At 48.0% G+C, this 24,593-nt stretch overlaps 2 protein-coding genes across 6 annotated transcripts in view; both read right to left on the reverse strand.

The window, feature by feature from the left end:
• Positions 1 to 9,142: 9,142 nt before the first annotated feature.
• On the reverse strand, positions 9,143 to 10,611 carry CH25H (cholesterol 25-hydroxylase). Its single transcript, XM_042959895.1, has one exon. It carries the CDS (start codon positions 10,596 to 10,598, stop codon positions 9,783 to 9,785), a length of 816 nt encoding a protein of 271 aa, XP_042815829.1. The 5' UTR covers positions 10,599 to 10,611; the 3' UTR covers positions 9,143 to 9,782.
• A 375-nt stretch (positions 10,612 to 10,986) lies between these two features.
• LIPA (lipase A, lysosomal acid type) overlaps positions 10,987 to 24,593 on the reverse strand; it is a 50,799-nt gene continuing 37,192 nt past the window's right edge. For 3 of the 5 annotated variants that reach the window (XM_042959891.1, XM_042959890.1, XM_042959892.1), the window contains exons 9-10: positions 22,403 to 22,474; positions 20,152 to 21,670 (exon numbers count right to left, since the gene is read on the reverse strand). In XM_042959891.1, the coding sequence (XP_042815825.1) occupies positions 21,437 to 21,670; positions 22,403 to 22,474 (306 nt within the window). In that variant the 3' untranslated portion in view covers positions 20,152 to 21,436. Of the gene's footprint in view, positions 11,072 to 20,151; positions 21,671 to 22,402; positions 22,475 to 24,593 lie in introns of those variants that run through there. The other 2 variants (XM_042959894.1, XM_042959893.1) reach the window with 2 other exon arrangements.

Genomic DNA, 24,593 nt, shown 5'->3' on the forward strand with positions numbered 1-24,593 from the left:
CAGGATCCGAAGCAGGCTCCAGGCTCCGAGCCGTCAGCACAGAGCTCGATGCGGGCCTCGAACCCACGAACTGTGGAATCATAACCCAAGCTGAAATTGGACGCTCAACCAACTGAGCCACTCAGGCTCCCAGTAGACAAAGACTTTAAATCAACTGTCTCAAATATGCTCTGAAAGCTAAAAACAAACAAACAAAAACAAAACAAAACAAAAAAAATAAAAAACATAGACCAAGAATCAAAGGAAATCATGAGAACACTATCATTATATTTCTAAGAGAAAGAAATTGTAAACAGAACCAGATAGAAATTCTGGCTTTAAAGAGCACAAATACTAAACTACTAAAATAAAAAAATTCACTAGAGCAGCTGAAACTTGAAGAGGAAAAAGAAAGACAATCTACAAAATGGAAGAAAATATTTATATATCACATATCTGATAAGGGTCTAGTATGCAGAATATATGAAGAACTCTTACAACTCAATAACAAAAGACCAAAAATAATATTTTTAAAGGAGCAAATGACTTTAGTAGGTATTTCTTCAAGGAAGGTATACAAATAACCAGTAAGCACAAGAGCAAATGCTTGACATCATCAGTCGTTAAGGAAACACAAATCAAACCACAGTGAAAGACCACCTTACACCCATGAGAATGTCTATAATTTTTTTAATGAGGGGCGCCTGGGTCACTCAGTCAGTTAAGCGTCTGACTCTTGATTTCGGCTCAGGTCCTGATCTTACAGTTCACGAGATCAAGCCCTGCATCAGGCTCTGTGCTGACAGCATGAAGGCTGCTTGGGATTCTCTCTCTCTCTCTCTCTCTATCTCTCTGTCTCTCTCTCTCTCTCTGTCTCTCTCTCTCTCTGCCTCTCCCTCGCTCGTGCACTCTCTCTCTCAAAAATAAATAAACGTTTAAAAAATGAAAACAACACATATTGGGAGGATGTGAAGAAATTGGACACTCATGCATCATCTCTCGTGGGAATGAGAAATGATGCATTTATTTTGAAAACAGTGTAATGGTTTCTCAATAGTGTTAAACATAGTTACCATATGACCCAGCAATTCCACTCCTGGTTATACCCAAGAGCAATGAAAATATATGTCCCCACAAAAAAAAATTAATGAATGTTCAGGGCAGCACTGTTCCCAATAGCAGCCAAATGGTGGAAACAGCCCAAATGCCCATCAACTGATGAATGGATAGATAAAATGTAGTATATTCATACAATGAAATATTATTTGACAATAAAAAGGAAGAGGTACCGTTGTAGCATGCTACAACATGAATGAACCTTGAACACATTATTTTACTTGAAAGAAGCCAGACTAAAAAGGCCACACATTATGTGATTCCATCCATACAGCCTCTGGCCATCGCTTGGGATGTACCAATTTGCGTCCATTGGTGACAACCACCCACGACTCCTAGACCGGTTTGCACCAAAGGGATTTCCTCCTTCCACCTAAAGGCAGAAGAACATCAAAGAACCCTTGTGTTTTAACCAAGGTGCTCTTGGTTAAAGAGCCAGAATGGCATCTAAACATCCAAGCAGAGAAATCTGATGGAAAGTCACAGAATACAAAGGCAGTAACTACGGCAGACTTAATACCCGGAACCCAGCCTGTAGATCCCTCAGGAACGAGAGCATCTGCCTTCTCCCTTTACTCTCCTTGTTTTCACTCTCTTTCCAGGGATGTGTGGCTCATCCCTCCTCCCTGAAAATCTGCCCATCCTTCCTTTGATCTGCAGATGAGTTTCTGTTGTATCTACGTTCACATGGCACAAGATGGTGGCCTCCACATGGTCGTGTCCACTCCCTTGTTTACATAACCTGAATTCCTGGGAGATGGGCTATTTATTCCTCTGTGGAACAGATTTCCAACCCAGGTCCACAAAGCTGTGGCCACAACAGTGGGATCGTATAGCACAACGTGGCTGCAGGAGCCTACCCTGTCTGTGTGTATGTGGGGGTGGGGAGGAGGTCCTCAGAGAAAGGGGTCTGGATTTTGTAGGCTAGGGCTAGATATTGTTGGTTTGTGATGAGTGCGTGGATGAATGCACTCAACACTGGGCTTGGAAATGACATTCTGAGAAGCTTAGGTTGTGTTCTCTAGTCACCTATCCCTCAGGGTGAGGGGAGGGCTCCCCAGATCTTAAGCAAAGGAGTGATGTCTAGCCCTAGACCTTAGTGGGTCTAATTCATTAGACCCACTTTGAAATGGGTCTTTTTCCTTCTGATAGGTCAGGAGTACAGATGGTCAAAGGATAGATCTTAGACTCTGTGTGTATGTGTGTGTGTTTACGATGTTATCATGGAGACCCCCGACATATTTTTTTCATGGCAAATTGGCTTCAAAGCTAAAATTCATAAATGATTAACCATCATTGTCATCATCCTCATCATTATTCAGTATAGTTGATCTACAATCAACTAAACATGTTTAAATCACACAGTTTGATAAATTTTGACATATGAAAACTACAATCAAGATAGAACTACAGTCAAGACAGTGAACGTGTCCATACCTTCTGTCACAGTGGACTCATGACTCACTTGCGTTTCCTGGAGCTTTATGTCAGCAGAATCATTTAGTGGACACACTAGTTCACATAAATCGAACCATAGCGCACACACTTTTTTTGTCTGGCTTCCCTTACTTATCATAATTCTTTTCAGACCCTTCCTTGTTGTTGCATGTACGAAGCATTCCCTTCCCCGTCAACTGCTGAGTTGATTGTATTCTGTTATATGGATGCTCTCTTAATCACTCTGTAAACAGAGATTTTCCGACTTCATGGGAATACAATAAAAGTTTCCATCAATTACCCACAACAGTGTGTGGCAGGATCAATCTTAACCAAGTGTGGAATAAGCACTTCACTCAAGTTGCTAAAAATCAGCAGAGCTGTTAAGGTTGTGTTTACGCAAATGATTAACAAAGAATATGGATTGCAACAATTTCAAGGCAGTCTTATAACCACATTTCTGGGAGTGCTCAGTTGGCTGAGCGTCTGACTCTTGAGTTTTGGCTCAGGTCATGACCCCACGGTCATGGGCTCAAGCCCAGCGTTGGGCTCCATGCTGAGCATAGAGCCTGCTTAAGACTCTCTCTCTCCCTCTGCCCCTCCTCCCTCCTCCCTCTCTCTCTCTCTCTCTCTCTCTCTCTCTCTCTCTCTCTCTCTATATATATATATATATATATATATATATATATATATATAATATAAATATAATAAAACTTAGGGGCCCCTGGGTGGCTCAGTTGGTTAAGCCTCTGACTTCGGTTCAGGTCATGATCTCTCAGTTCGTGAGTTCGAGCCCCACATCAGGCTCTGTGCCCACAGCTCAGAGCCTAGATCCTGCTTCAGATTCCGTGTCTCCCTCTGTGCTCAGAGCCTGGAGCCTGCTTCTGATTCTGTCTGTCTGTCTGTCTCTTTCTCTCTTGCTCTCTCTCTGTTTCAAAAATAATAAACATGAAAAAAATTAAAATTAAATTAAAAACATTTTAAATGACCATGTTTCTGCAGTCTGCAATGGCTCTGAGGCCCCAGGGGGTGGAAGGGAATCAGCAGGGAGGCAAGGGGAGCCCGGATCCTCAGTTCTAGCCCAGCCGTGTGACCCAGGAAAAATCACTTCCCATCTCTGAGCCTCAGTTTTCTTATTCCTAAAATAGGGAAACTGAATAGTGGTGTCTCAGCCTTAGCATTCGGAGAACCTAGCTCGACAGTGTCAGCTCGACAGCCGTCTTCCCCCGGCTCTTGGGTCTCGGGCAGATCAAACCCACGGCCACGATGAGCCACTCTTGTCCATTTAACTGGAACTCAAAGAGCCGAGGAGGGGGTGGCTTTTCTCCACTTAGTGTCCGACCCGCCCCAAGTTTCTTCTTTCAATAGCCCCGCACTGCCTCATGCTACTTATGTGGCTGGGGGTCGTCCTGGGCACGGAAAGCAGGCAGGGCCCTCTCCTGGAGCATCTGAGAGCAACACCACTTCTGGCGGCACCTGCGTTCAGCTCCTTCTGCAAACTCCGCTTCTGATCTCCTCTCTCTCCCTCTCTCTCTCTCTCTCTCTCTCTCTCTCTCTCCCTCTCTCTCTGGTGTCTCCAGAGCTCCCTCCCCTCCTGTGCTCTCCTGACACTTAGCAGACAGGCAGGGACCAGGGCGCGCGGAGGAGACAATTCAAGGAAGGGACGCTGGCACGGGCCCTGGAGGCAGGACTGTTGGGGGCATCTGTGAGGCAGTATCACCATGGCGGAGAGGAGGGGGACAGGAGCCTTAGCGCCTCAGTGCCTTCCTAACACACCCACGACCCCGTGTCACACTCACACAGCACTCACTCCTACCTCAGCATCGTACCCCGGGCTACCTCCCCAGTCGGAAGCCACCTCCTTCCCGTCCACCCCGACCTCCACCCATTTCACAGAGAGGGAAACTGATGTCCACGGGGACTCGAGTGATCTCCCCCAGATGGGAAAGGGGTCTGGGCATGAGAGAGAGGGGACAGGGAGACTCCCAGCCGCAGGGAGCAGGAGAAGCTCGCTCTTCCTGTGACCTGCCCTTTCTGCCGCACCCCAGGCACGGCTTCCACGGACGGCGGGGAAGGCAGACAAGTTCAGTTTCTCTTCTTGTTGTAAGTCGTGATCAAACAGTACAGAAAAAGGAAATAAGCAAAAGATATTTAGAGGGAGGAAATGCCCTTGGGCTTTTATCTAAAAATTTTCGTTCACATCAACTTGCTTTTTTTTTTTTTTCTTTTTTTAACTTTTGATGCATTTAATGCAATCCTAGCTGCAAAGGAGAGGGAGAGGACAGAAACGCTGAATGACTGGCTTTTTGGTCTGGTACCCAAAAAAGGGCTGACGCTGGTTGTATCTGCAGCGGGAATCAGTTCATCCAATGGGGGCGGAAGGTACTCTTTACTTCACGCTGTTCCCTAGCGGTCCAAATTTTTCCATGAGCCTGTGTTGCTGTTATGACGAAAGAGAGACCCGTTTCTTCCTCTCCACCTTATCCCCACTTGTTCGGGAGCAAGCGGGTTCTATCTTGCCTGCAGTCCTAAGGCTTTTGTAACTTGTCACAGGAGAGCGACCACTACTCACAGAGCATTTGCTGAATGGGAAGCAGAGTGCTGAATTCTCTAAACATCTTCCTTACTGCTCCCCATAATTCTTTTTTTAATTAATTTATTTATTTTGAGAGAGACAGTGCGTGTGGGAAGGGCACCGAGAGAGGGAGGGAGAGAGAGAATCCCAAGCAGGCTCCACACCACCAGCACGGAGCCCAACGGGGGACTCGAACTCACGAACTGTGGGATCAGGACCTGAGCCAAAACCAAGAGTCGGACGCTTCACCGGCCGTGCCCCCCAGGTGCCCCTGCTCACCATAATTCTAAAGGCAGGTACTACCACCCTCTTCTTACGGGCGAGGAAACTGAGTCTTCGATGGAGGAACTTGTTGAAGCTCACAGAGTTCACCCTAAGCCAGAGAGCCAGGATTGGAACCCAGCGGCCCCCTAGGTGGAACCCCCACACCCTTCTCTGCCACCAGTTACCTTCTTCCGCCAGGTCTGATCACATCACTCCTTTGCTTAAGATCTGGGGAGCCCTCCCCTCACCCTGAGGGACAGGTGACTGGAGAACACAACCTAAGCTTCTCAGAATGTCATTTCCAAGCCCAGTGTTGAGTGCATTCATCCACGCACTCATCACAAACCAACAAATAACAGCAAGCCCTAACACGGGCTTTGAAGCAATTTGACACACGTCTCCCCAAACCCCTGCGCACAGGCAGGGGAGCTAACAGGTCCTCCAGCCTGTCAAGGGGCAGGACATTCCTTCCTCGTTCTCACGGTGCTCTGTGCCTCCCCTCCTCGTTTCAAACACGCCAAGTTTCTCCACTCCTCTCTGCTCTGCACGGCTGTCGCTTCTGACAGGTATGCCCTTAGCCCTGCCTAGCAAACGCCTACAAATCCTTCGTGGTTTCTGTTGCTCCAATGAGCCCCCCTTCCCTTGGGTTCTCTTGACGCCCCGATCCATTTTCCCACCATTGGGGCACGGACTGCATCACACTGGATGCATTTCCTGGCCCGATTGTCTCTCTCAGCAGACTGTGACCTGCTGTAGGACAGAGATTATGAGTCGTGAGCATGACCTTAGTGAGGAAGCTGGCCTGGACTAGTGAGGGATGGAATGGAGGAAGGAAGACAGGGCTAACGGCAAAGCTGTGTCTACTGCTTCTAGGATTCATGCAACACCGAACCGGTACATATCAAGGAGGAGAATAGTACTAGGGGCGAAAATAAATGGTAAGCAAGACAGAAATGGGAACATGTGTAGTGTGTGTGTGTGTGTGTGTTTGTGTGTGTGGAGGGAGAGAGAGAGGAGGGAGTACATACCTCTACTGTGTGTGTGTGTATAATGTGCATATGTAATGCATATATGTCCGTGCATACATGTATATGAGTCTGTGTGTGTATGTGTATATTCATACGGGGTGTGTTGTATGTGTGCAAATGCATGCCTGTGGACATATAATAGTGGGCGGACCTACGGTCTGTGTATGGCCATACACATAGTGTGTATATGCACATGCAGTTATTAGATGTTGTGTGTGTGTTTCAGAATGCAATGAGAGCAGAGATTTGGAGAGTGCGGTAGAAGCTGGCACGAAGGACATTCGTCGCAGGCAGAACAGATACTTTCCAACAAGAAGAGCATCACCTGGGGGCTTGCCTCCCAGCTGAGAAAAGTGTGGGCCCCCTGAAGGAAGCTAGAGAATTAGGAAGGAAAGCAGTTTGGAGAAACCTTACTAAAATCATTCTAAGAAGAGGCGGGTTAGCAAAAACAAATACCCTTTGAAAAGACAAAAAATGCTGGAAAGATGAAAACCCAAGAGGAAGAAGTCACTAGATTTGATCATTGGGAAGGGAGCAGGGAGCCGGGTGTGGACGCTTCTGGAAGAGGTGGGGGCTGCATGACTCAGAGGTAAGGAAGGAGAACCAGACAAACACAGACTTCTGTCTCTTTCCAAGTCTTTTAGCCTTGAAAGGAGGACAAGAGAATCAGCTTCCAGGGAAAGGCGGGATCAAAACCTGGGCTTGCTTGATTTGGTCCCCCGTGCGGTGGGAGAGCTCAGGTGTGTGGACGGGAGATCCCTGTCCCCGCGCGGCCGTCTCAGTGCTCACATCGTGAAGCGTCCCCGGCAGCAAACCAACGGTCCGTGACCTCCAGCCCTCCTACCCCTGCACACGCAGGGATAACCCAGAAGCCCCGTGAGGCAGGCTCTGTGATGATCCACATTTCACGGATGAGGAAGCCAAGGCAAAGACAGGTCAAGTGATCTGTCCACCATCACTCAGCTAGTGAGTCCCGGAGTCAAGCCTCCCCTCAGGGTAGTCTTGCTGCCCTGTGTGTGCTCTTGATGATACATGGTGGTGGTGGGGGGGGGGTGGGTACAGAAAACAGAGCCCTTGACTCGGGTCTGGTTTAGGCTGGCCTCGCCCACTCTCCCTGGCTTTGAATCCAGGGATGTCCAAGCAAAGCAGGGGGCCAGGCGGGGGAATTTTGCTCGAGAGGCGGTGGCCGAGGAGGAATAGCAGAGAGAGACCCTCTGGTGGTGTTGCAGGGTTTCTGTCTCCCCGGGAGCCGTGGAGAGCACCACAGGCATCAGAAGAGCAGAGTTCAACAGGCTCTAGCTCCTCGTGCTTTATAATCGGGCGTACGTCGCTTCCCCTGTGGGGAACCAGTTCTCCATGGAGGTACCAGTTCTCCATCCCCGATACGGGGTGGGAGTAATCATGATAATCACAGCAACCGTCCTATCTCCCTCGGAGTGTAAGGAACCAGTGGGGAGATGCTCGAAAAGGCCATGCAGATGTGAAAGACTTCACTAGGATTATTATCATTAGGCTCTCAAACTATCTGAAAACCTGCTCATCCTCTCCGTTCCCCTGCTTCACCTTCCAATGCATTAAAACATCAGTTTAGGGAAAGTGTTTCTAAACCCAAATAACTTCTGTGGGTACAAGTTTCCCCAAGATGCAACATTCCCTTATACAGTGAGGCGACACGAGACGTTTAAAAAATCCTCTGAGTGAGCTGTGATACACTGTCCTGATCTAAGATGCGCAGGCAGTTCGGGGGCGACCCCACTTTCATATATCAATATAATCTTTGAGACCCGGCATGGACCTTCTGCTGCGGACAGAGGAGGAGGTAGCTTTGGTGAAGAAACCAAAAGAGCGCACGTATTGGGAGTGGGGTGGAAATCAGCAGAACATCCGGGCGTTTTGATTACATCTTGCCAAAGATTGGGAGAGCCTGAACCTACTTCTCAGGAGGTCTCATCCGGCAGGCAGGCTACGGATACCGGGTCTTGAGAAGAACGTTTCACTTTTAAAGGAGACAGCTTGGCTCATACATAATGAGCCTAGAACTACATACAAAGTTGCCACTCTTTAGACCTTTCTGTCTAAATTGCCTTGGTGTTTTATTTTACCCTACTTAACTCTGTTCCAAAGATAACATGAAACCAATTCGGGTGCGTGATGGGTAACAGGTGTGTGGCCAGTAACAGGGACATTTACTGTCACTGTGATCTCACGGTAATCTGTGAGAACATCTGGAACACCATCTCCCTTTACAGTTGAGGAACCAGGGACCTGGGGCCAAATTTCCCTTTTTCTCTCTTTGAGAAAGGGATATGCAATCTGCATGCAGGTCTTTACTTAAGGAAAGGGAGTATGCAAAAATCCCCAATTTCAGACGCTATGTGTGTGATGGCCATTTACACCAGATGGCTTCCTGAAGAGGAGGGCTTCTCAGAATCTCTTTCTGTATCTTTGCACCCTTCTAATGCACACACCTCACTCACTAGTTTTGCAAAGCAAGGCACACCCGCCCAGCACCACTCTCCTCCAAATAATCAAATGGTCGAACAGTGTTAATCTCTCTAAAACTTTAGAAGGTAATTCTTTGATTTGCTTCTTATGTGGAAATCAGCTGAAAAACTGAAAAGCATCCAGAACAATAGTGCCCCCCCCACGCTGTGAAGTTACTAGAGCAAAACAGACTGACCCCTTCTCCCCACTGTCTCTCCTACAATCCCCCCAAAATACCCTCCACCAGATTCCTCTCGTTCTATAGCTGATGCAGACTCTGAAGGACACCTCCTGCCCCAGCCCCCTCTTCCAATTTTAGTATTTATCAGTCAAAATGCCAGAAAAAACAGCATCCAGTACTTGTTTGATTTAGGTGGTTTTTTTTTTTCACTTTTAAAGCACAAATAACATTTCATTCAATATAAATATACAGTTATATAAAAAAATTGGGGAAAGTACAATAACTGTGATCACTGCCCAGCAGGAGTATGTTTCACTGTTCACATTTTCCATAAAAATATGTTCTTTTAGCCTATTTCTGTGACACTTTGAAAAATAAGAAAGTCCTTGTCCTACAAACAAACGTTTTAGAGATGATTTAAATACACCAGTGACAGACATATATCATATATACATATCCAGGAATCAACGGTACTTTAGTGAGCTAGAATTAGACTCCGAGTACAATCCTCAACACGCAAAAACGATATAAATTACTTGGTCAGGCTGTGAAAATACGTCAGATTTTACCCACAAATCTCCATCAGGTAATAAATTACTTACAAAAACAGAACAACACGAAGGCTCGGGTGTGTCTGTCCTGATTCGAGGGCGAAGCGCCCAGCAGTCCCGGGTGCGAGGGGCACCCACCCCGCCGCGCCCGCCGGGGGGCGCGCGCCTCACTTGGCGTGCGGGGACCGGAAGGTCCCCAGCAGCTTGTCCCAGTGCGTGAAGTAGGGGGCGAAGTTGCAGTTGAACTGCGAGTGGTGCAGGTCGTGGTGCTCCACGCCGCCGTAGCAGCCGAAGGGCACGAGTCTGTGCGTGGACCAGGGGAAGTCGTAGCCCGAGTGGTCCTCCACCGACAGCCAGATGTTGAGCACGTGGAAAACCAGCACGGTGAGCGGGTGGCACTCGAGCAGCGTGACGTTCAGCAGGTGGAAGAAGCCCAGGGAAAACAGCTCCCAGACGCTCATGTACTGCGTGGCCAGCGCGAACGACGCCGCGTTCTGGTGGTGCACCTTGTGGAACGTGCGGTACAGCCAGGGCACCCGGTGGTGCAGCACGTGCCACGCGAAGAACTCGGCGTCGAAGAGCAGCAGGCAGCAGCCGACGTGGCGCGCCAGCTGCAGCAGCTCGGGGGCTTCGGGGGGCACGGGGGCCGGGCCGCGGGCCCAGTCCAGCAGCGTCACGGGGAACACGAACACGGCGTGCTGGTAGAGGGTCTGCGCCAGGCAGGGCAGCAGCTGCCGCGCCGACGGCGCGAAGTCCGGGTGGATCTTGTAGCGCCGCAGCGCGGGCACCCAGGGGCACAGCGCGTCCAGCAGCACGAAGGGCAGGCAGCAGCCCAGGTAGGTGCAGATGGAGAAGACGGCCGGGAAGAAGGGCGACTGCAGGAGCGCCTCCCGGGCCCGCAGGCCGTCCCAGAGCGGCTGCAGGAACAGCGGGCCGGGGCTACACAGGATGCGGAGCTCGTCGGACGCGTTGCGGCCGCTCATGGCGAGGCCGTGCCCGGCAGCTGCGACGGCTCGCGCCGCCCGCCGCCTTTTCTCGGCGGCCGCGGCCCCGCCCCCGGTGACGTCAGCCGCCCTCGCGCCCGCCCTCGCGCCCGCTCTCCCCGCCGCGCCGGGCCCTCCGCAGAAAGAGCTGCGCCGAGCCGCGCTTTAGCGGCCCGGACGCGCGTCTCCCGCCGCTCGGCCCCCTTACGTGCGCCGTGCGCAGTGCTCCCGAATAACTTTTCGCATGCGTGCACGTTTATGTTCCGATTTTTTTTTTTTCAACTGACCAACAATTTACACAGCGTACCACTTAATTCCTGCGTGTCGTCGTGACCCCCGGACGAGATAAGGACTATTTCCGTCACCACGATAAAGAGCGCCTTTGCAATCAGTGCAGAATTATCTGCATTTTTTAAATGCATACATAGAATTGCGTCTGCGTGCTTTCATCAAGAGGCGAAGTATCATTGTATCTTTAAAAAGAAAAAAAAAACGTTTTAAAGCGACGTAGCTTCTGTAGGTCGGGTCCTTTCCGTCTGCACGCCTCCCGTCGGTCTAACGCGCCGCGAAGCAGCAGAGTAACCTGTCGCTGGGAACCGCGGAGTCCCCGGGCGCGCGCAGCGGCCACCAGCGCAAGAAGTCAGGGCGCCCTGCGGGCGGGACCAGAACCTCCCCGGTCCCAGAGTCTCCGAGAGAGGGGCTCTCCCCCACGCTGGCCGCAAGCTCCCGACCCCACTGCGCGCGGACTCCCGGCGGCGGATAGTTTCTCCGCGGCGCGCGCGGGGCTCAGACCCGCGACCCGGACGGGGAGGCGCGGCGACAGCGCAGGGGACGCGGCTGTTAGATTTCCGTTTTTAAAAAGAGGGATGGTGGGGGGTTGGGGTGTTAACCTCCAGGGCGTGCCCAGATCTGGCTAAAAAGCCGCTAGGTGTCGCCGCGGGATGGAGGTGGGAAAGCAGCGAACCACCCGCGTTGCTGACTCTTGCGCGCACCTGACTCCGCGGGAGGCTGTGGGGGCAGCGGATGAGGCCGCACCTGCCCTGTCCTCTCGGCGGTCTCCGCGCCTCCAACCCGCCGCTCGACCTCAACCCGCGCTCCGCGGACCGGCCCGGGCGCCCAGAGGCCGGCCCCACCCCCGCGGCTGTCGGCGGGCCACCGGGTGGGCAGGCCGGGGACGGAGCGGGAGGGGGTCGGCACCCGGAGAGCTCTGGGGCCACCCCGGGACCTGCGTAGGAGACGCCTTGCCCGGGGTGGCCGGCGCGCGACACAAGAGACCCCTAGAGGACAGAAGTTCGGGACCAACACTTTGAAGGCGGGACCACTCCTAACTAATGCTAGCTTTGCCTCTTCTAGGGTCCATGAGGTTGGGATCGGCTCTTCCCTCCCCAAGTTTTACATTTTTTTTCTTTTTCTTTTTTTCTTTCTTTCTTTCTCTTTCTTTCCTTTCTTTCCTTTCCTTTCTTTCTTTCCTTTCCTTTCTTTCCTTTCCTTTCTTTCCTTTCCTTTCTTTCTTTCTTTCCTTTCCTTTCTTTCTTTCTTTCCTTTCCTTCTTTCTTTCCTTTCCTTTCTTTTCTTTCTCTTTCTCTTTCTCTTTCTCTCTCTTTCTTTCTCTCTTTCTCTTTCTCTCTCTCTTCCTTCCTTCCTTTCTTTCTTTCTTCCTTTCTTTCTCTCTTTCATTTACTTACTTGGAGAGAAAGAAAAAATCCCAAACAGTGTGAATCCACGGGAAAACAGGAAAAATCCACACCACCAGTGTAGAGCCCCATGCGGGACTCAAACTCACAAAGTGGGAGATCCTGACTGTAGCAGAATCAAGAGTCAGACACTTAACCCACTGAGCCACCCCAGAGCCCCCAAAGCTTTGCATTTTCTTTTTCTTTTTTCCAGTATATGAAATTTATTGTCAAATTGGTTTCCATACAACACCCAGTGCTCATCCCAAAAGGTGCCCTCCTCAATGCCCATCACCCACCCTCCCCATCAACCCTGTTTGTTCTCAGTTTTTAACAGTCTCTTATGCTTTGGCTCTCTTCCACTCTAACCTCTTTTTTTTTTTTCCTTCCCCTCCCCCATGGGTTTCTGTCAAGTTTCTCAGGATCCACATAAGAGTGAAACCATATGGTATCTGTCTTTCTTGTATGGCTTATTTCACTTAGCATCACACTCTCCAGTTCCATCCACGTTGCTACAAAAGGCCATATTTCATTCTTTCCCATTGCCACGTAGTACTCCATTGTGTATATAACCACAATTTCTTTATCCATTCATCAGTTGATGGACATTTAGGCTCGTTCCATAATTTGGCTATTGTTGAGAGGGCTGCTATCAACATTAAAGCTTTGCATTTTCTAATCCACACCCTCCACCCATCCCTATCCACCCCACTCCCCACCCCCACCCCGCCAAAGGAAAATAATAGTAGCCATCTCATGAGGTTATTTGAAGCATTAAAATGGGAAAACAACCATAATATAATGTCTGCCAGACATTAGCTAAGTGTTTCACTTGAAGTGACTTCATCCAGTCCTTAGAAGGGCTGGGCTCCCCATGCCGCCAGGAAGAATCATGCTACAACCATCCCAGCCTTACAGAAGCAAAAGCAAGAGTGCCCGCCACACCGCGAACAAAGTAAGACACTTGATATTTTAAATTTGTACGCCACACTTCACCTGAAGAGAAAGTGAGGAAGTTTACAATTAAATTCACAAAAAACCACATAAAGAGAAATGAGAGACAGAAAGCCATATATTAGGAGGAATCAGCACAACAGAAACACAGATAAATATACCGACCTAGAAATACAGCAATATGTAGGATGTGTGCATACATACATATGACACAGAATAAGCCAATTCGTAATATATATGTTAATATCTAATCACGTATTGGATATTATGCACACACCCTATAATGAGCTAATTCATAATCCACAACCTCCGAAGTGGTGTATGTCCCTGCACTGTCACAGACGGAACACATATTCCCTAGACGGCCCATTCTCTGCGGCATCCAGCCATACTGCGTGCAGCTTTTATTTTTTTTAACGTTTACTTATTTTTGAGAGAGAGCGCTAGTGGGGAAGGGCCAGAAAGGAGAGAAAATGCAGCTTTTATTTTCTTTTAACGTTTACTTATTTTTGAGAGACAGCGCTAGTGGGGAAGGGCCAGAAAGAAGGAGAGAAGAGATCCGAAGCAGGCTCCACACAGTGAGCAGAGCCGGACATGGGACTCGAACTCAGGAACCATGAGATCATGACCTGAGCCGCAATCAGGAGTGTGCCACTCAACCCACTGAGCCACCCAGGGGCCCTGCAGCCTTTTTTCTTTAAAACTTCTATGTGCCACAAGAATATTATGATATTCTGCTTGTGTGTTGATGAGACAAAGGTTCAGAAACAGCTCTGAGCTTCATGATCGCCAGTGCACAACGAAAGAGGCAGATTTTCTAATTGCTTGGAGAGCTAGATGGTATCAGAGATGGGTACCTTGCAGGCCCCCGGCCCCCTGCTGGGGAGTTCCTTGCACATTAACAACCTGTGGGTTCTATCCAGGCTTCTCTTCAAACTTCCCCTCCTCCAATGCTATTTCTAATTCACCTTGAGGGCAACCCAGGGACTTCCTTCTTTCCCATTCCTGGTAGACGTGGCCTGCCCTTGAACTTTGTATGGCTCAAGCAGCACCTGGGGGGGGTGGGTTGGGGAGAGGAAGGGCTTGATCTCCTTCCCTCTTGGACCCCTCAGTGCTCCAAAGGTACCATCAGGGCTCACTCTCTCAGACTTATGAACGAATTGTGTTCAGAGGTAAAGTATCACTCAGATTTGCCTTCGAAAGAAATTAAGTCAACCTTCAAATTTCCATCCAGAACATGCTGTCCTCTGCCTGTGATTTTGGCTATCATGCTTGGATGCTTTGGGTGCTCTCGTGGATTTTTTTGAAGTGGGTGGCATTGACAGATTGGGACTTAGCTATTTTAAATTGGATTTAGCTATTAGATTGCCGTCAGGACTGCCTCCTTTGAGCCCCAAGACCAACCAGCCCATTCTTTGCCTTCTTTGGTTTTTCTGTCCTCTATTACTAAGCCTGTTAGAATAGTCTCCAAGGGCTGGTTGCGTAAAGCCCTGTGCAGCAAGACCCAGAGGCCGCGGCTTCCCCCTGCTTGGCCCAGACTCTCCCCTTCTTGCTCACAGCACTTTGAAAAATAGCCACTGTCTTGTCTGCCTTTCCGGCCCATCAGCTGCCCAGGACAGAAGTTTTTGTCCCATATACAAATGCAACCATCTCAGGAAAAGGAGTCAGTTAAAATCTCATCACTGTTCACTCAATGTCATATGGAGGGTGCTGGAAAAAAGTTAGCACATTATGGGCGACCAAAACCAGCATCACTTACTGGACCCGAATAGAATCAAACACTAATTAGTTTGGACTAAAGCAGCATCATTTCTCACACTGGCAAATGCGTGCCTTTGAACACTTCATTTGCACAAAATACACTGAACGGCTTGCTAGGTGAATAGATCTTTTTAGGGCACAGATTCTATCTTTTAGGATTTTTTCCCACAATGCCAAGCATTGTACCTTACACATAGTGTTCAAGATGTATTTGTGGATTCAGTGCTCGTTTTTAAAGCTCTAAATCAAGGCTTAAAAATAGAATTTTTTTTTTTTTTCTAGAGCGCTGGTTGGTGTGGTTTAGGGTAACCTATGTACTGAGAGAGGTTTAACTGATTTCTGGCGGTATTAGGACTTTGGCCATACTATTTCTTGCGCTTCTGCAGTTGATTTTGAGTTCCTGTATATCATTTTTATGTTGGCAACATCTTTCTGACAGCGTTAGAGGATAGGATTCCTTTCTTCTCCAGCTACCCCAGAGATCAGATCACTTTCACCAGACTGCAACAATCAAGTCTGTGCATATTTAATCACAGTCTCGAAGTTATTCAGCACCAAGAGACTTTGGATACTGCCCCCACTCTCCACAAATACAACATGTAGTTGGCAAAATTTATTACCAATGACATCATCTTTTTCTATGTGACCTTTATGATTTTTTTCTTTCCCAAATTAGGGTAAGATGTTCTTTGCTCTAGCTAACCAAACCAAATATTGCCGAATATCAGAGATAAGAACTGTGTTACAACAGCCGTAACATGTAAGACTCATAGAGAGTAGAGTAATCCCAAAGATTAAAATGTAATTTACTCGTTGTAAAAATGAAGGCTTGGGGCACCTGGGTGGCTCATTCCGTTAAGCATCTGACTTCAACTCAGGTCATGATCTCATGGTTCATGGTTCGAGCCCCCACATCGGGCTCTGTGCGGATGCCTCGGAACCTAGAGCCTGCTTTGGATTCTGTGTCTCCCTCTCTCTCTGCCCTTCCCCAATGCATGCTGTTTCTCTCTCAAAAAATGAGTAAACATTTAAAAAAATTCTTAAATGAAGGCTTCTTCTCAGAAAAGTCAGGACTAGTTAGAGTTGAATAGAAAGTCACAGCCAGGGGCACCTGGGTGGCTCAGTTGGTTAAGCGTCCGATTTCATTTTATGTCATGATCTCACGGTTTGTGGGTTCGAGCCCCGTGTCGGGCTCTGTGATGACAGCTCAGAGCCTGGAGCCTGCTTCGAATTCTGTGTCTCCCTCTCTCTCTGCCCCTCCCCGACTCATGCTGTCTCTGTCTTTCAAAAATGAATGAACATTAGAAAAAAAATTTTTAATAAAAAAATTTAAAAAAAGAAAGTCCTAGTCAAAGTGAGAGCAGAACCGTGAGTCAGTTTCAAGGTCGTCCTACAGAAGGACTTTGGTGTTGGGGCTGCATTTATAGCGAAGTTTACAAAAACTGCAGAGAACATTACTTACCCACCCCAAAACAGTAGACGATGCTGCTGAAGAATATGGGAGATGTTAGATCCCCCAAGAGACTCCCTGACACCCTATTTCACACCGAGGCTGCTGCATATTTAGTTTTAAACACTTTATGTTTTGTTTTTATCCATCCACATAAGTGTGTGCTTCTACTGAGATTTTCAGAATGCTCATCAACCCCTTTAAATACATAAAGCATAGGGGTGCCTGGGTGGCTCAGTCAGTTAAGCGTCCGACTTCAGTTCAGGTCATGATCTCACAGCTCATGAGTTCGAGCCCCACGTCAGGCTCTATGCTGACAACTCAGAGTGTGGAGCCTGTTTCAAATTCTATTTCTCCCTCTGCCTGCCCCTCCTCTGCTCACGCTCTCTCATAAATGAATAAATATTAAAAAATAAAATATGTTAAGCATATAAAATCATCTCCATGAAAAGTTGTTAAGAATTAAGCCCTGTGAGGGGCGCCTGGGTGACTCAGTCGGTTAAGCGGCCGACTTCGGCTCAGGTCATGATCTCGCGGTCCGTGAGTTCGAGCCCCACGTCGGGCTCTGTGCTGACAGCTCAGAGCCTGGAGCCTGTTTCACATTCTGTGTTTCCCTCTCTCTGACCCTCCCCCGTTCATGCTCTGTCTCTCTCTGTCTCAAAAATAAATAAATGTTTAAAAAATTTTTTTAAATAAATAAATAAGTAAACATTAAAAAAAAGAATTAAGCCCTGTGAGAAGGTTTTAAAAATTGGAAGGCATGATGTCAAATGCAAAGTATTTTTCAGTGCTACTAAAACAAATTGGCAGAAAGAGTGTTAGTTGCTTAGTTTGGAGTTGAACTCGAAATCTGTACCTAGCACGATATGATACTCAATAAATATCCTTGAATGAATTAGTGACATGCTTTTTCAAAATCAGAATAATTATTGGGGCCCCTGGGTGGCTCAATCGGTTAAGCGTCCGACTCTTGGTTTCAGTTCAGGTCATGATCTCGTGGTTTCATGAGTCGAAGCCCCACATCGGGCTCTGCGCTGACAGTGTGGGGCCTGCTTGGGATTCTTTCTCCCTCTCTCTCTGCCCCTGCCCCATTCATGCTGTCTTTGTCACTCTCAAAATCATAAATCAATAAATCAGAATAATTATAATAATTATTGTCACCTAATGTTGCCTTTCAGGGAGGTCACAGTTTGAAAATATCTCCCTCTCTTTTTTTTTTTTTTTTTTTTTTTAAATTTTTTTTTTTTCAACGTTTATTTTATTTTTGGGACAGAGAGAGACAGAGCATGAACGGGGGAGGGACAGAGAGAGAGGGAGACACAGAATCGGAAACAGGCTCCAGGCTCCGAGCCGTCAGCCCAGAGCCCGACGCGGGGCTCGAACTCACGGACCGTGAGATCGTGACCTGGCTGAAGTCGGAAGCTTAACCGACTGCGCCACCCAGGCGCCCCTCCCTCTCTTAAAAACAAAATGAAAAAGGTTACAAATACAGTATATTTTAAATGTTCACATTTAACACATGAACATCTGTAATACAAACACAAAATAACCGTCATTATTTGGAGATAATGTCAATAGTCTAAATTGTGGTCCTTCATAAACGTGAGGTCTAGGTTAAAGCCTTCCCCACCTCCTCTTCCACATCTGAAGTCTGACCACTCTTTTACCCATTGGGCAAAATTTTATCTTCAGGTCGCATTGGGGCACAGCTATTCTTTGACAACATTTTTCAGTTATTATGAATTAGGCAAGAATTGATCATAATCCTGGATGGAAATGACCCGAGATATGGTTGATCTCACCAGTCCTCAAATTACCAACTGGCCCATGAATCAAAATTCTCTGCCTTTCCCAGGGGAAGAGACAGGAGAGAACGCCTGCTTATGGAACGAAAAGGTTTGGAAGCAAAGCCAAGAGTGCCCTCTTGTGGCGAATGAAAAAAATGACTTTGTTCTCCATTGTAGCTTCATTTGGTGGTGGCTTTCCCCGGGGTGACCACAGCATCGTCGAGTTCCAAGCTGGCAGAATATTAACTAGTCTTCTTGTCCTAGAGATCTGTGGACATCCTTGTGTCCTTCTCAAAAGAATATATTTGTCAAACCGACTTGAAAAGGAGAGTCAGAACTCCTACCAACTTGTTACAGGACGTCTTGAGACACAAGCTCGTACCTTGCACTGCACTCAGCCAAAGATAAAGCAAGACTGTTTCGTGCAACAGTAGAATAAAACAATGATGAAACATTAATCCAGCCAGGGCTATAAGGACACAAAGGGCCTAGGCACCAGTGTCAGGAACAAGAGGCCAGTAACAAAGGCAAATGTGCAAGGTGACAGGACTGTGTCAGGAACAGCTAGGCAACATCTCCACCTCTGGACTGTCCCACACACCCAAGAAAAGTCCCACAGAGAAAAGTCTGGAAAGAGGGGAAGAGAAACACATGCCAGTAAGAGGTGGACTCTGTGGAATGCACCAACCCCCCTTTCCCCACCTCGTCCCCCTAACCCCCCCCCACCCCCCCACCCCCGCTCATCTGTATCACCTGGTGTGTGAAAGCCTTGCTCATCTCAAGGGACTCTACTGGAACCCCCAGGGCAGAGCCAGGTCACCTATGGCACTGAAGCCATTCCTGCTCCAGTAAGCTCTCTCCCACTGGAAAACAACAAACAAAACACTTATTCACTGTCCCTTTCTTTCCAGCCCTACCCAAGAATCTTGGTTGGCCACACCAGTTTGCCTTGGTCAAAGGACAGAGAAGGGGTTTAGTGGGGGGGGGGGGGGAGGGGGGGGACATAAAGCCAGCCAGCCAGCAGAGTGGTATCCTCCTGTGCATGTATAGCCTTTGCACCCAGTACAATCTCTTTTCTTTTCTGTTTTAAAGTGCACTTATTTTGAGAGAGAGAGAGAGAGAGAGCGCGCGCGTGAGCTAGCATGGGGGAGGGGCAGAAAGAGAGAATCCCAAGCAGGCACGGGGCTTGAACGCACGAACCATGAGATCACAGCCTGAGCCGAAGTTGGACGTCTGGTGCCCCAAATCTGACTCTTTTCTGTGGGTGCCATGGGAAAACACAGATTCCACTCCAGTCCTTTGACCCTCTCAGACGTTACTTGTGCATCTAAATTCATTTGACTGACTGGCAAAGTATCGTTTTTCACACAATAAATCCACGTGGATTTATTGACTCACCATATTCCAGGGTTTGTGTTCGATTCTGGATACTTAGAAACAAGTAAGACAGATCTGCCCTCAAGCTCACAGAGTAGTGGGAGAACTCGCCTTAGGACCCCCCCACCCCCGACAAATCTATGTTTTAGGGACCCTATAGCATGACTCGTCTCTGCCGGCTTCAGCTGCTTCATTTGCTCGAGGAGGGTGCTGGATGGACAGTCCTTGAACCCCTCGAACCCCTGGTCCCACTGCAGCCGGCGCCCAGGTCTCTCCTTAGTTTCCACTCAGTTTCACTCAGTGAACCCTGTGAGATCAGGTTGACAGCCAGCGTTTCCAAACTATGCCCCACCCTCCCTTAGGTTTGAGACCGCTCCCTCCTCACCACGGTGAGGGATCAAAGGTTGAAGGGCAGGGTCAGTGAAGCTTACTCAGAGTAAGGAGGAGGGGAGAAGATGAGGAAGAAAAGCGTCAGTCCCTCCAGAAGAGAAAGGGAAGTACAGGATGGCCATTAAGTAAAGGAGAAGACACACATATACACACACAATCCCTCAGGCCTACGAGGCTACTCAGTTTTATTGAAAAGTTCAAGGCTTTTTAAGTGTTACAAAGTAGTAGGATGCTGTCTGCATCTATCAGTGAACACCAAATATCCTTTATTACTGCAGCTGAAGAAGCTGTGTCAGAAGAACACGTCAACTGTCATTCCATCCATCTGTCAGTATTGCAAGGGAACGGCGCAATGCGGAAAGCGGGTGAATACGGGTGTCCTGAACCAGGCACGCAAATTAGAATTAAAACTATGGACGCACAGAAAACTAGAAAACAGAGACTCCCTGAGCTCTGATCTCAAAACATTCACACTCCTGTTTCTCTTGTGGGAAAATGAGTTAGGATGCTCTCCCCCCCCCCCCCCCCCCCCGGGCAGCCTCTGGGCTCCTGTGTCTGGTCATCGGCGCTGATGCGACAGCTGGCCAAGAGAATACAGTAATTTCACGGAAGAGAGCGGTATTGCCTCTACACAGCACTCTTGTTCTTAAACGAGTGGAGGGATCGCCTGCCACACAATTACGAACTCGGGAAGACATTTGGTTACAGGTATGAGTCTTCAAGCTATTTAAAATACAGGAGTCAGTCTTTTTTTAATGAGTGCCATCTATTGTCTGTAGACTCCGGCAAACAATGCTGCTTGGTCTGAGCAATTTAAACATTTTCAGATTCGATAACATTCACCATAGAATCTTCACACCTGGCACCACAGGGTCATCGCGGGATTTGACTTTGCACCTGCTGCATGAGGACATAAGAATATGGCATTCGGCTCCCTAATGACCACAAAGCCACCGGACTGAAGAGCCCTTTAAGGCAAAGAGACGAGAACCAGATACTTCACACACTGAGCTTTTTCAAATCAGCGTCAGGTTATCTGCCAACAAACCACCCGGCTTCAAAACTCCGACACACCCACGGTGTGTCCTGTGTGAAGGCAAAAAAAGCAGTATTTGTATGTTTCAAATTGTAAGGCTCTACACAACGGTTAGGATCTTTCATGAATCAGTGGGATTTTGAAAAAAACTTAAGAAGGCTAAGGTAGGTTAGAGGCACTAGCCTCAAATACACCATGACTGAACAAAAAAACCAAAAAAAACCAAAAAAAAAAAAAAAAAAAAGGGAAAATAAGACACGATTGGACCCGAACACCTTCAATGGCATAATCTGATTGCACACAAAAATATAAAAATCCTGGGAAAGACAGACAACTATTTTAGAGAAATTAAGCAAACGCGTTTTAACCTGTCCGATCCCCGGCGTGATGGTGAACTTGGCCGGCGCGGCTCACAGGTGTTTCAACATCAGCTTCACCAAGTCGTCATACAGCTGCCAGGGGGCGTCCAAGCCCCAGATGAAGTCCAGATGCTCCCAATCGGGGATGAGCTTGTTGTACACCAAGTTGGTGATCTGGGACAACAATATGCTGACGTCGTTGACGTCCGCCAGCGAGTCGTGACCCCCGCTCCAGACGGCGGTGGGCACAAGCATGTCTCTCACGTTGTAAAGGGGAGGGTAAGTCTAGGATAAAAGCAACCGGAGGCGTCGTTTCAATTCACAAAACACACACAGTCGACGTGATCCTCCTTAAATCCTGGTGAGATTTACCAGCGAGGATCACGTGGTGAAAAGCGGTCTCCGTTTGCTCAAGTTACCGTGACCACAATGAGAAGAAACCTGAGCCGCAGTGACAGAATCCTAACTATGGTACCTGCCGGCGGTCGGGCTGTTACCGCGCGCCGGGTACCCTAACAAGTGTTAAGTTCCCTCGCGAAGGCGCTGAGCTCCCGGGGAGTGGACGTGAAAAGCGCGGGAGCCAGGTGGTGGGGCACTGGCTTTGGGGTCGTACCCCCACGCATGTAACACGTGCCACGGGGCCTCCGTAGGCCCGTTTCCTCGCCTTCCATAATAACAACCAGCACACCCGTCACACGGATGTCGTAGGAAACAACGAAACAAGACAAGCATGGGCAAAGTGCCTCAGGCTGCAGAGCATGTAGCACTCAAACCACAGTCCGTTTCTTTGTGTATCTTGGCCATGTAATGTGGCTGAGGCCCGCCAGCGACCAGGTGACAGGCCGAGGCTAGTCTGACTCTGAAGTCTGTGTTCCTGGCCACTGTGACTGATGTGTGACGGTGATGGGGACAGCGCCAGGGAGCACCGAGCCCACCAGAGCCCTGTGACTCAGGTGGCTTCCCCGGTGAGCTTTCAGAGCCCAGTTCATTAATTCTAAAGACTTTTGAAGCCTTTACCTGATTGTAATGGAAATAATTCTTGGCGTGGCTTCCCCAGTCAAAGGCTTGAAACTTATGGTATTTAACAACCTAAAAAAGAAGATAAAAGGGGGAAAAAAGTTGAGTGACACAGAAGTTCAAGAAAGGCTCCCAGGCTGCAGGAGTTAACTACATCCTCGGAAGTCCATTTTACATCGTCTGCAGTTTTATTCTTGATTTCCAAACTGTGATTTCAAACAAAATGGCATCAGGGGCGCCTGGGTGGCTTCAGTCAGTTGAGCATCCAACTTCAACTCAGGTCACGATCTCGCAGTTCATAAGTTCGAGCCCCACGTCGGGCTCTGGGCTGACAGCTCGGAGCCTGGAGCCCGCTTCGGATTCTGTGTCTCCCTCTCTCTCTCTGCCCCTCCCCCATTTGCACTCTGTCTCTCTCTCAAAAATAAACACACAAAAAAATTTGAAAAAACAAAATGGCATTCGCAGTGTAACGGAGTTGTGTGGTGACTGATGGAGGCCACGTGGGCAGAAAGCACAGCACAACGTGACTTGTCAAATCACTGTGTCGTGCACCTGAAACCAGTGCAACACTGTGTGTCATCTGTACTCTGATAATCTAAGTGACAAAGTTACGTTATTCTGATCGGAATAGAGCTACCGTCCGACCCAAAAAAGCAGCTTCGCACACATGCCGCGAAGGACACTGAGCTGACAACTGTACTTGTTAGATAAGCTTCGTGATGGCTTTTTACTGAGATTTGAAGCCTAAACTTTTTCAAAGAGTTAACACTCTTATTTGGGAAAGAAATACGTATTGCATACAATATATGGATTAATGCTAATAGGTGGATTCATATGGATGTGGAATAATATATTCAGATTAGTATGTAAAAATATTGATTATGTATGAACATACCTCTGTGGGATAATATAAACGCTATATTATACTTATATTTTAAAAAAATTTAATGTTTATTTTAGAGAGAGACAGAGAGACAGAGCATGAGCAGAGGAGGGGCAGGGAGAGAGGGAGACACAGAATCTGAAGCAGGCTCCAGGCTCTGAGCTATGAGAATAGAGCCCCACACGGGGCTCAAACTCAAGAGCCGTGAGATCGTGACCAGAGCTGAAGTCAGTTGCCCAATCAACTGAGCCACCCAGGTGCCCCTGTATTATCCTTATATTAATCTATGAGTTAATATATTTATTTATAATCCCCATGTTTTCTAGCTATCCACTCCACTCAACTATTCAATATTTTATTTTATTTTTTATTTTAGAGAGAGAGAGCACGTGAGCAGGGGGGAAGGACAGGGGGAGGGAGACAGAATCCAAGGCAGGGTCCATGCTCAGTGCGGAGCCTGACGCGGGGCTCAATCTCACGACCCTGAGATCATGACCTGAGCTGAAATCAAGAATAGGATGCTTAACCGACTGAGCCACCCGGGCGCCCCTTGTTTTTATTGTTTTCTCAATACTTTAATGATTTTATTTTACACTTACTCTTGAGTATAGCCAGTATAATCACCAAATCGTACCACACGCCAGCACAATTCTACCTACAGCCATGGAATAATACCGTATGTGAAACTGTAATGGATGCATATTTAGAATAGTGACATTAAAACATTTAAAAAGTCACTTTTTCAAAAATTTTGAAATGACACCAATCCGTACCTCCTCTATATCCCCCAGATTAAACACTGCCAAGAATCAAATCCAAAATTGACCAGCTGAATGAATCGGAAACTGTTCAGCTCGGGCCAGTCGGTGGTGCCCAGTAAAGAGCAAAAACCTAGACTTGCTTCATCTCGACTGCTTTCAATTTGTGCGAAGCTTCAGTTCTTAGCAATGCCATAAAATGCTGCTTCTACAGGAGAAATGTTCAGCGTCTGCCTTTGCCCTTGCAAAGGACAGACACCGGTACCTGAAGCAAATTTAACAAGGGGAATAAAATTTGGACTCACCGCACCCATCAGGGCACCTGTTCTCAGCTCAAATTATCAGTGAAAATCCACCACTGTAGACAGACATCAGTTTCTCACTCTCTCACATGTGTCTTTTAACATTTGTATAAAGCAACAGGAGACGGTATGGGGTACAAAGGAAAAATCTGCCTGGAACTCAGACTGAACTCCAAAGTTGACTTTTGTGCTCAAGAGGCATAGGACTTCACGCCACGCACTGGAAAGGGCATTTCAGCAGGAGGACG

The sequence above is a fragment of the Panthera tigris genome, chromosome D2, assembly GCF_018350195.1.
Source record: "Panthera tigris isolate Pti1 chromosome D2, P.tigris_Pti1_mat1.1, whole genome shotgun sequence".
In the NCBI taxonomy this organism is placed as follows: domain Eukaryota; kingdom Metazoa; phylum Chordata; class Mammalia; order Carnivora; family Felidae; genus Panthera; species Panthera tigris.

What these genes read in the sequence shown, in the direction of transcription:
- CH25H (XM_042959895.1), bottom strand. Translation starts at nt 10,598, where the DNA reads ATGAGCGGCCGCAACGCGTCCGACGAGCTCCGCATCCTGTGTAGCCCC.